The sequence below is a fragment of the Schistocerca americana genome, chromosome 1, assembly GCF_021461395.2.
Source record: "Schistocerca americana isolate TAMUIC-IGC-003095 chromosome 1, iqSchAmer2.1, whole genome shotgun sequence".
Classification (NCBI taxonomy): Eukaryota; Metazoa; Arthropoda; class Insecta; order Orthoptera; family Acrididae; genus Schistocerca; species Schistocerca americana.
The window spans coordinates 861,927,651-861,939,763 of record NC_060119.1 but is presented as its reverse complement, the minus strand read 5'-3'; the positions used below and the strand labels follow the sequence as shown (position 1 = coordinate 861,939,763).

Sequence of the window (12,113 nt, the reverse complement as noted above, 5' to 3'; positions counted from 1 at the left end):
GTAGGATACTAGTACTAGCGAAGGTGAAGAAGCTACAACATAAAATTTGTATCCTGTACTTCAGGTGACCTATATAGGTATTCCATGTCAATGTTGCATATGTCGCTTTTTTGCTTTCAGTAACACTATTGTCCTTTTCTTCAGTTAATCTGTACAGGCCAACTGAAGAATAGGATACAAGGACTTTCTACTCTAAAAAGTGGTACAAATAACATTATGTTTGAAATATGGCTGTATACAATATATGTCGACAATTTATTTTCTCTCTACTACATTGTTTTGTTTCTCAACATTCATCTAAGTTTTTTAAATCTTTACAATAGATTATCTGTATTATCTTGCGTTGCCATTGGTCCAAGCTGACAGATTGTATCCTTTCTTCAGTATTTCCAGCCAGACATACCCTAGAGAAGCTTAAAGAGATTGTTGATAGCAATTGCCTCCAATTCTCATATGAGAAGAAACAGTGCGTGAATTCCAAACATGTAGATATATGATACCTTTTGACAAGAAATTGCAACTTCATTCGGTTTCAGTACTTCAAGTATTTGAATAAAATTACTAGAAGGAGAGGCAGTGATAAAGTGACACTAAAACTCCTACAGAAAAATTATGTGAAGTCTATACAATCATCCAGATTATTCATAACAAGAAACCTCTTTCCACTAAAGTCAAACTATACCACTACCTAACAATCAATGTAAAGGAAAACATGAAATGGCATACTATGGGAAATATCTGGATTCAAGATCCCAGCAAATATCTGGATGCTCAGCTGGAAATTCAGAAGAATTAAATTCTCTGACGGGATAATTCAGTTTCATTGTACAGAAAACATGGCTTGAAATGTTATGGGCATATAGCATAAATGGATGACTCATGATTAACCATGAAAATTTTTAACATCGTAAACAAGATCTGAAAAATCCAAGTGTGATGGTTTAGCCAACAACCAAAAGGATCCCAAGGAAGTCACTGTTGACCCACTGATGACATGCACACAGGTCACAATAAAACAATGACCAGAAAGAAGACCAACATAAAAAAATGTATGGCCACTCAAATATCAACAAACTCATAGTGACAGGATTAATAATATTTCGAGAGATAAGAAGAATCAGAAGTCTAAAACTAGCTGATAGATCTAAATGCTCTTTAAAAGATCAAACGAAATAAAAGCCTAACTAAAATTATGATTTGGAATGCTATGACTGCACCTGTCTCTGTTGTTAAGGAGACTTTCATTGAAACTAAGTCAAATCAGCAATACCCAATGTTTGAAAGCTATGTATCACGCTCTTGGACCAGGGAAGATGCGAAACACACTTTAGCAGTGGAGCCTGTACACACGAAACATCTCTGTAAGTAGTCCTTCATCTTTCTGATCTCGTACACAGAACTTATAATAGAAATGGTCAATTGAAATCATCCATTTTCGAGTTCCAAATTGTCCAAGGTGTTACTTAATCCACTTATTTGAATCGATTGACACAGACAGATAGATGAAGGAATTAAAGATGTTTTAATTTGGAAACTTACCATCAAAAGTTAACAGAGAGGGTATCATGGATAAGTTTTCAGTAACACCAAGATAAACATTGGCTTACCACAGAGAATTAAATTCGAATATTTTAAGTACACAATAGGGATGATGAGATGGCTCGAAAGGAACATAGAATCTTGGTCTTGATAAAAGATGCATCATCGACAAATTTATGAGACTGCAAAGACCTGTGGATCCACCACCTAAAATTCTGTATGCATTTAAACTAACCAAACACATGATAGTAAGGGTTGTGAATCTAAGAGGCAATGATGACATACTCCTGTGAATCTTGTAGAAGACGAATCTTCTAGATTTAATGTCAAAACCCATACAGCAAGAGATGGCTCCTACTGTCACAAACTTTATTAATTGAAAGCTTTATAAACTCTGGTCCTAGTTAAAGTTGATGTTAAGATACATATATTTATCAACTAGTAAATTGAAACTTCCTGGTAGATTAAAACTGTGTGCCAGACCGAGACTGGAACTCGAGACCTTTGCCTTTCACGGGCAATTACTCTACCAACTGAGCTACCCAAGCATGACTCACGCCCGGTCCCCACAGCTTTACTTCTGCCAGTACCTCGTCTCCTACCTTCCAAACTTCACAGAAGCTCTCCTGAGAGGTGGAATGATGTGGACTGTGTCAGTTTGACAGTGTTCATTACAGATTTTTTTGAGGTTACTACTTCATATCTAAAAATTGTGTAGAAGGAGTTGTCATTCGGAAATTCTTTTAATTTGTTTTTAAAAGTTGGTTGGCTATCTGTGAGACTTTTAATACAATTTGGCAAATGACCAAAGATTTTTGTGGCAGCATAATTCACCCCTTTCTGTGTCAAAGTGAGTTTTAATCCAGAATAGTGAATATCATCCTTTCTACTAGTGTTGTAGCTATGCACTTATCTGTTATTTTTGAATTGGGATGCTTTATTAATGACAAATTTCATAAGTGAATATAAGTATTACGAAAATACTGTCAATGTACTGAGTTCCTTAGATAAATGTCTGCAAGGGGCTCTTGGGTGGGCTCCAGCTATTATTTTGCTTGCACGCTTTTGTGCAATGAATACCTTTTCTCTTAATGATGAATTACCTCAAAATTTCTGTTCAGATGTGGTTTAGCGCTCACATATTTGAGCAGTTTTTGCTCAAATCTCTTACTTTCGTATTTGCCCAAGTTTCTGGACCGCAGGACAAGTTGCGTCAGCGCAGATACTATGTGAGCAGACATTTCGGCATACAGATTACAGCGTGTGGTCGTAACTGAATATCTTGCTGACGTATGACGTGTCTTAGACGATCTCGTAATTCCAACATTCATGTATCACGATATGTTGTCAACAGTCGTAGCTAATAATGAAATAAGATTTAAAATGAGTGTTGTATGTCTAAAGTACCATACTGTATGTGGAAATATTTTATATAGACTGTCTCAGCGAGGAAGAAAACTGCTACTAGCCTCAATAATTTAATAATAGAAAAATAAATTAATGGTTCAAAAATGAGTGTGTCTAGTTTTAGTTTTTCCTTATTCTTGAAACTGCTGTGTTGGTGTTGAGCCACCATGGATATAATAATTTTAAAAAATAGGTAGCTAGTTCTGAACCATTCTATGACTTGGATTTTCCGCATTCTAGAAGTCTATTTTCCTAGCTGGCATATCTTAAACAGCGTATATTAAACCATGAATTATTAACGATCATGTCCTTGTGCAGCGTTTCTTCCCATAAATAATCTATGATCAATGTTTCTGCCACAGTTGCAGAAAGTGCATTACATTACATTCTTCATATATCTTTGAGTTGTAATCAATATCATTAAAGAGTGCATATCGATTCTGATTTCGAGATATTGCGGTAGAGTGGCGTTGTTTTTGGATTGTGAGGAAGCGGTAGTTCTCTTCTTTTAGTGTTGCAACGAAACTGCTATACTACTATTAAGAAATGTCGTAAGTATGTTTTGTCTTATCCTTTGTAAAGTTGCATGTGGAAGGAGGGTTTTATTGTTATGGGCTTTGTTTCTTTCTCGGACCATGTTATCCGGTTGGTGTATTGAATTTGTTTGCGGTTGTGTATATGTTATTGAAAATATTGTGTCAGAAAGAGAAATTCTTGCAAAAATAAAACGTAGTATTTTGTCGTTTTGCGTATTTGTTACAAATAAACGAACTTGGATCCCACGTTGCCCAGAAAGTTTCTGTGCGTTCGTAAATAAGCGATCACTATACTTGGCTTAGTCACATGTCTAGTATGGGCTAAAGTTATTTATTGAACCCCTCCCTGCCGAGTATAACATTTCGTTAAGCAATTAACATGATATTTGTTGTAGTGTATAACTTGATGATGTAATTTATAACTTAATAATGACTTGTATGCTGGCGTGCTATAGATTTAGTGTTGTTGTTTACAGTAGGTATGATCTTAGTTCTGTCCTGTTATTGCTTCTGAAATAAGCTATTGCAACCTAAACTCCAAATGTTCCGTTATTAAAAAAACACATTAGCACGTAGCACATGCATTCGTTTGCGCCTTAGTAAGGTAGTGGCCCCAATTTCCTTTTTTCGTAATTGATTTACTCTGTATAACTAGCATCAGATATTGATCTTTATTGGCATTCACATTCGTTAACTTCGCCAACACAACCAAATTATCATTTTTCAACCTAACCTACACCTCAGGCAAAGCTACAGGTCAGTCTTTCAACATAACCAAAATTTCAGCAGTTGGGTGGGCCAATATCACACACTAACGCTTTATTCAGTACTAATCATTTATAGGCTCTCTCCGCCGATGGCTAATTATTAACAGTTAGTTTTGAGCATATGTTTGTAAGTACCCCTACATCAGCTATCGTTCGAAGTGTGAATGTTGTCCATGTATTGGAAATGACTGTGTACTTGGAACAAAAAAAAAGAAGTTAATGAGAATCTGGTTTAATGAAAGGTTGGAGTGGCGTGTGGAAAAGCAGAAAACCCCCAAATGCTGTACAAATATGAACCATCACTTGTTATACAGATCTCTTGTTACTTTGTGTCTTTAAATTATGGGCTAGTGCGAATAGGACGATTAGATCATCCTAGTTTTGTTACAGGTGCTATGATATTATTTGCCTTGTGCTCGAAGTAGATAGCCCCTGGTATGTTTTTGTGAACTGCGTATCATTACAGCATGTTTTAACTCTTCTGAATTTGCCTTTTTTAATATTTTTGGTCCATCAAATCTATGACAGGTTTAAGTGAAAATGTGATGTTAACCTTGTAAAAGTGATTGTAAAAGTGAGCAATATAATCTATCTCATCTTTTCTCCAGAAAAAAATCAAATTTAGAGGGTCCTCCTGTAAAACAGTGTAGCACCATGTATAATGAATCACAATGTATCAGTATTTACACACGTTTGTGTTGTTTGATTAATGGTAGCATGGTTTATGTAATTCTCCTGATTGTCAGCATATCAATAACAGATGTTGAGAACTACCTTACCTGGGATTGAGTACATATTTGTGGGTTTTAAAAGTTGGCAGTATGAAGGCCTGTGATCATTGTAACTCAATAGAGGAAATACAGCTGCTATCCCCAATACTCCTTAAACTCGTAATATCTACATATAAGCTAGTTACTGTCAAGGACATGGCAGCATCGGAGTGTACATTGTTACAGATATTATCAATTTTTGCCTTATTCCAGTTGCCTAGTAGGGGTGAGGAAAAATGTCCCTTTACAGGTTCCTCATGTTCCCAGTGTGATATATGCCATGGTTGCAGCATAATGATTGCATTTCTTCTCTACAGACAGCTTATCTTAATTAACCCAACAGGATCTTGCAAGAACTGTGCCTAGGGAGAATTCCCAGTTAAGCTCACTAAGGGTGTTTTCTCTCTCTCTCTCTCTCTCTCTCTCTCTCTCTCTCTCTCTCTCTCTCTCTCTTCATATGGACAATATTGTCTCCTTCCCCCTCCCCATGAACTAACAGCTTTACCAAGGTGAGGTGGATTGTGCACCTCAATAATGATGGTGTCAATACTTTTGGTGCAACTGCAGTTGAGGGGAAACTGCGGAGAGGCCAGACTAACCCATTGTTTCTGGAGAGGGCAGCAGCCTTTTCATAAGTTCCAGGGGCAACAGTGTGGATAATTGACTTACCTTGTTTTGCTGTGCTGTTACTGGGAATGGCTGAAAGGAAGGTGAAACTCTAGCCATTATCATCCTTTCCCCCTCCAAGGACATACAGCTCTACTGTTTGGCATAATGATAATGGCGTCTTCTTGCGTAAAATAGTCCCACATTTGGATCTACGGGTCGGGATGCTGTGGATGTCATGACGGAAAACAAAATCGACAGTCTACAGGTTGGTGTGTGGAATGGTACATCCCTTAATCGGTTAGAGAATTTAATACAGAAATAAAAAGGTTGAAGTTACAGTGGAAACTAGCAAAGAGCAATCTCAGGAAGGTCTTCTTGACAGATCAGTATAGGGAAAATCAAAGGAGGATAATGCTGTAGTAGTTGTAATAGTGAATAAGAAAATAGGAATGTGGGTAAGATACTGTGTACAGTGCAGTGAGATCATTTTCATAGCAGACACGAAGGCAATGCCCACTGCAGTAGTGTGATTTTATCTCAAATCATACAGATCATGTCAACTCGTGGTCATGGATTTCTCTGAAAAAATGTATACTACACCGCTACGTCGTAAGTGTTAAGTGTTAACACATAATGTATTTTCCTTTTATCTTAATTTCTGTAAATGGTAAGGCCCTTTGAAAAACTTATATTTTGTAAATAACTCTCAAAACAGTAAACAGCATAATAATATTACTAATAAACCTAAAGTACTGGAAACATGGTAGATGTTTTGCATTAAATCTCCCTCTCGGTGTGTTGATTGACGCTCACACACCAATTGGGTTCCTTTATCTTACAAATTTAGAGACGGAAATACAAAATTTAGTTAATTTTTTTTTTTTGTTGTTTGGAAAGTTGCATAACACACTCTTTTGTCATGTTACCAGATACTACTTATCTAATTATAAACAGTATATTCTTCGTTCCCACTATCTGTATCATGTAAATATTTATTATTAAAACTGTAAAAAAATTGCATTTTTAAAGGTTTTTATGACTTATTTACTTCGAAACCCCATCCTAAAACTTTTGAGAATTACAGAAAATATTGTTTGGTTAATATGTTGGTAGTCAGTGCAAACACAGAGGGCAATATTTTTCTGTGTAAAGTGTTAAAAAAAAAAAATCCGACTTCTGCATATTTCACAGCACTGATTTTCTGGTGTAAAATATGCATGTTGGCGACACTGTTTTCAATGCTCTTCTGTTTATAACAAATGAGTGAGAACTTCCATGTAAACCATTCTGCATAGGGTTTTGTGTTTGGTTTGAACTTTTTGTGGGATACAATGCCACTAAGAAAATAAAGCAGTGAAAGAGTGAGGTGTGTGGACTATGAAAAAAGACACAAGGTGGTGGTGTTTAGGCTAAGAATAGTGAAAAGACTTCAGTGTTGTTGGAAATCTCTCAGGGGTGTTGCAGAAATATCTTGGTCCCCAAGTAATGGTATTAGCATCACATCCATTATGCAGGAATTGCTACACCCACTACAACAAGAAATTGTGACAACCCACCAGAACACTCCCTCACATGAATGTGAAACTGAAAAAGACAGTGCCGATGTTTATATTTCTGAGTGTGAAGTTGTTGCATTGAATGTTAGCATTTCTGCTGTTGCCTCTACTATATCCCCCCCCTCCTAAATGGCTAGGAAAGGTAAGAAGCACAAGAAGAAAACAACATGTAAAAAGAAAAGTGGAAGAAATTGAAACAGGTTTTACACAAGCAAAACCTTCAAAATTTTGTGAAGTGTATAATGTTGATGCAGTTGGTGTAGAACCTGAAGATAGTGAAATGTGCATGAAATATGATGTGTGGTTTCAAAACCTAACTTCTGCTCTCAGCAGCCGCCTATACTGTGAAGGTACAATTACTGACACTGATCCCGGGCAGCTACTCTAAGCAGCAGATACAAAAATACATACCCACTTCCTCACAGTATTTGATTTGAAAAGCTTGTCAAATAAAGAATGTGGGCATCTGTTGCAAGATAAGTGTTCTGTTCCCCTGGAATATTGCCAAAGTGATGACAAAGATTGCAGCACATAAAGTCCTAACCAGGCTGATGTTCTGTTAGTGAAAGTGATGAACAAGTTTAAAAGGTAAAAGATATATGATAAGATCAATAAGAGAAACATATCTCCTAATAAAAAAGGAGAACTTGAATTTAAAAATTGGTTTCACAAAATGATACTCCTTACGACAAAAATGGCTAAAATGCCAGCAAGTGAAGGAAATACGCACATGTATTTACTGCACTAACTTGAAACTTATTTGTTTTGCCAAAAGTAGTACACAGAGACGGACTGGAGGTTTTTGTGTACATGTCAAGAGCCACAAGATAAATGTTTGCTGCAACAGTGTGCAGTGTGCCCTGGTGCTGAAGTGGACTGTTGAAGCATTACACCTTCAGGATACTGACAGTGACATAACTTATGCACTGCTGGAGGGAGGAGAGTTGGTGAAGTAGACAGTAGAGCCAGATAAGTTTGTTACAGAGGTTAGGCATTCAGTCATGAAAGGAATAGTTCCCCATTGTATGCAGAAGATTCATAGACATGCCACAGCTAGATGCCATGCATTTCCTAAACGTGTGTATCTGACAGATGATGCAATATCTCATTTTAAAAACCTCTTTCAGCTTTATGAGCTTGGTCAACACTGTAGTACAGGAATTATGACAAAAAAACCTGATATTTTCAGCAACAGGTCTTGGAAAAAGTGAATGTGACGGGTTAAGGAGATCTATGTAAACATCTTGCAACAGGATTTAATCTCCAGCATGAAGCTGTCGATGCTACTGAATTTGTACACACCTTATCAACATTAGTAAAAAACATAAAATTCTCAATTCTAAGTAAGTATATTAAGGGAATTCATTTGAAAAAGAGATGAGTGGTCTGCTATGAAGCCTGTGGTAGGAATTCAATCAAGTCACAACTGGGTTGCATCCCGTAGTGGCACCTACATTGCAAGAATGGTTCTCCATAGAGTGCAGCCTATTACTTTGTGTGAAATGCTGAGACCCCAGTATATTTTAGAAGACTTTATAATGAGCCGCTTCATTTCGTATGTATATGACAATCAGTGGTAGATGGGACAGAGCTGCAAGATATAACACCCCAAGTCCTGGTAATACTTCCAAATGGCCATCATCAAAAGATCAGTGTGCAATTCCCGTTTCCCAGTATTGCTCTTGTTGGATCGTCCTTGTCTGTGTGCAAATTCAGCTCAGTTATAAAAGTTCAGTGAGAAGCAGATGAAAAAACAAATGAACTCTCTCTCTCTCTCTCTCTCTCTCTCTCTCTCTCTCTCTCTCTCTCTCTCTCTCTCTTTTTTTCCCGGCAAACTTTGGAATAGTGATGTGACGTATTCACTCTTGACCCGTATCATTTGAGACGAAATTGCCCTGTAGTACAAGTATATATGTTGGCATGCTCAACAAATTGAGAGATTTTACTGTTCCACGAGATAAAGGATGTTGTTCAGATGGTTAAGGGAGACAAGAGTTTGTGATAGGTGACTGGAATTCGGTAGTAAGAAAAGGAAGTGGTGGTTTTTTAGTAAGAAAATGTGGATGGGAGGAAAGGAATGAAGAGGAAGCCACCTGATAAAATTTTGCACAGAGCGTAATTTAATCATCGCCAATACTCGGTGATTCCATGTGAAAGCTGCCAAGAAAAAGAAAACCTTAAAGGTCTACAATTTTGTAATTTATAGGCATTTTATTGTACCTGTCAAAATATGATATCCAAAATTAGATTGTTTGGGCTTACCATTTTTAAGTGATTAATTTTTTAAGTTTCCAAAAATTTGCAGTTTTGCTGCATTTTTAAATCTTAAAATGGCCGTATTCGATCAAACCTGACATCTATACTGTTGTATTCAGTTTATAATCTTTGAGAATGTGTGCTAGTTGACGAAATTCATAAATATGCTAAATTTCCCTCAACTAAACTTTTTTTAATTCTGAAAATTTCAAAACTGGAATGTTTTGTATTGAAAATATTGTTGGTCATACATACAGAAATGAATTTTGCAAGCTGGGTCATAAAATTATAGTTAAAATGAAATTATTAGTACTAATTAGCACACTTCTAAAATTATGCTAAACCATGCTATACAACAGTTAACATAATGTAAGGGATTACATGCATATTTCATTGTGTGTGTGTGTGTGTGTGTGTGTGTGTGTGTGTGTGTGTGTGTGTGTGTGTGTGTGGAGGGGGGGGGGGTTTAGTGGATAGATAGAAAATCTGCTCACCAAGTGGTGGCAGGACAACACAGACATAAAAAAAGATTTTACTTATGCAAGCTTTCAGAGCCAGTTGCTCTTTCCTCCAGTAGAAGGGTTGAAGGTAAGGGAAAGAAACTGGAGATGTTTAGGAAACGCAGTAGAGTTCGCAAAAGTCACCCAGAACCAAAGTTCAGGGGAGTCTTACAGACAGGATGAGAAGGAAAGACTGATTGTTGGTGATTGCTCCAGATGAGGTTTGAAAACCTGAGAGCTTACAGGTAGAAGACAGGGTAATATGCAAGGCAGAGATTACTGCTAAAACATAGCGCATGAGGTACTAGGAGTGAAAAGCTAAGTATGTCGTATGTTGTAACAGACGTGGGAGGGGGACAGTGAAATACAGACAAGTCAGGAAATGAAAGATGTAGAAAACTAAATGGAGTGAAGAAAGGAGTAGTTACTGTGAGGAAATGTTGAGATGGAAGAAATTAATGTAAATTAGAGGCAGGCGGGTGGTGAAAACCAAGGACATGTTTTAGCGCTAGTTCACCTGTGGAGTTCTGAGAAATTGGTGTCTGGGGAAGAATCTAGGTAGCGCGTGTGGTGAAAGACACCGAGGTCACGGCTGTCATGTTGTAGAGCAGGTTCTGTGACAGGAATTGTGTGATGCCGGTATACTCCCTCTGTCCATGCCCATTCATCATAACTCATAACTTGGTAGTAGTCATGTCGATGTAAAATGCTGAACATTGTATACATAATAGTTAGTACATGTTGTGACATTTCACAGGTGGCTCTCCCTTTGACAATATGTTTTGCCAGTTACAGGGCTGATATAGGTAGTGGTATGAGGGTGCATGGGGCAAGTTTTGCAGTGGGGATGGTCACAGGAGTAGGAGCCATAGGCTAGGGAGTGGGTGCAGAAGGAGCACAGGGTCTGAAAGGGATACATGGGAGGGTGAGAAAAGCTATTCTAGGTGTGGTGGGCAGAATCTGACAGAGTGGACCTCATTTCAAGGCATGATTTTAAGAAGTCATAGCCTTGTTGGAAGTAGCTCATTGATACATTCAAGACATGGCTAATACTAAGTGACAAATGATGTGCTCCAAAGTTTTTTTTTTTTTTTTTTATCAGCAGTGTCAGGATTGGATATGATGACCCAGAAAATCTGCCGTGGAGTGAGGCTTGTGGGGTAATTATGTCTAGTGAATGCTGAGGTGAGAATAGTGGGGTATGGCTGTGAAGAGTATGCATCCAAACAAATATGTTTGCCTCAAATACCAAGGTAGGGAACATTTGACATGGATAGGATGGCAACTGTCAAAATGTAATTACTGTTGCTTGTCAGTAGGTTTAATGTTAACAGAAGTGCGTGGCCAGTCTTCAGTGAGCAAGAGATCAACATCAAGGAAAGTGGCATGAGATTCAGAGTAGGACCATGTGAAATTTAATTGGGAGAAGATATTTATAGATTCTAGGAATTTTAACAAGTCAGCCTCACCCTGAGTCCATCTGTTTGTATGTTAGTCCCCTTAAAGGTGAAGTAGCTGTTTGAAAGTATAGAGACAATTAAGGTGAGCAGGGAGGATGTCATAAGTTTGGAATCAGGTGGGTGCTGACTGAGGAAATGTTCAGCAGCAGCAGATAGACAGACCATGTACAGGGGGGATGTTAGTATAGAAGTCGGTGGCATCACTGGTGACAACCCAGGTGTCTGGTGGGGAAGGATTTCAGACAGTCTAGGAAATGGTTTTTGTATTTAATATAAATGGGATGTCTTTGTATCATGGGTTGCTGGTGCTGATCAACTAAGGCAGATACATGTTCCTGGGTACTTTGAAGTGAGCATTATATGATTTTATAGCCTTATTTGGTTTTTGTCATTTAAAGTTTGCATTACAACTTAGTATACATCCTTGACACCCCCCCCCCCCCCCCCCAAAGAAAAAAGTTACTGTTTTAAAAGTTTCAAAATTTAAAAAGAAGCAGGGTTATGAAATTGTAAGAAACTTAATAAAATAGTATAAATTCCAGGTCTGTAAGTGAAATAATTTTAGAGTGGTGGTCTTCAGGCTTCAAAACAATAAAAAATGCACAGTTTTGTAAGTTTTAAAAATAAATAAGTGGGCCATTCCGTGGTTGCATGCATCACATTGTGACAACAAATACCCTGTGAAAAAATCATCATGGGTGGCACCACTTATG

At 37.5% G+C, this 12,113-nt stretch overlaps 1 protein-coding gene across 1 annotated transcript in view; it reads left to right on the top strand.

Moving 5' to 3' along the window:
• The first annotated feature begins 3,358 nt into the window (after nucleotides 1-3,358).
• Nucleotides 3,359-12,113, top strand: part of LOC124613762 (probable small nuclear ribonucleoprotein Sm D2) — a 45,450-nt gene continuing 36,695 nt past the window's right edge. The window contains exon 1 of the mRNA XM_047142481.1: nucleotides 3,359-3,497. Coding sequence (XP_046998437.1) covers nucleotides 3,493-3,497 — 5 coding nt within the window. The 5' untranslated portion in view covers nucleotides 3,359-3,492. The remainder of the gene's footprint in view (nucleotides 3,498-12,113) is intronic.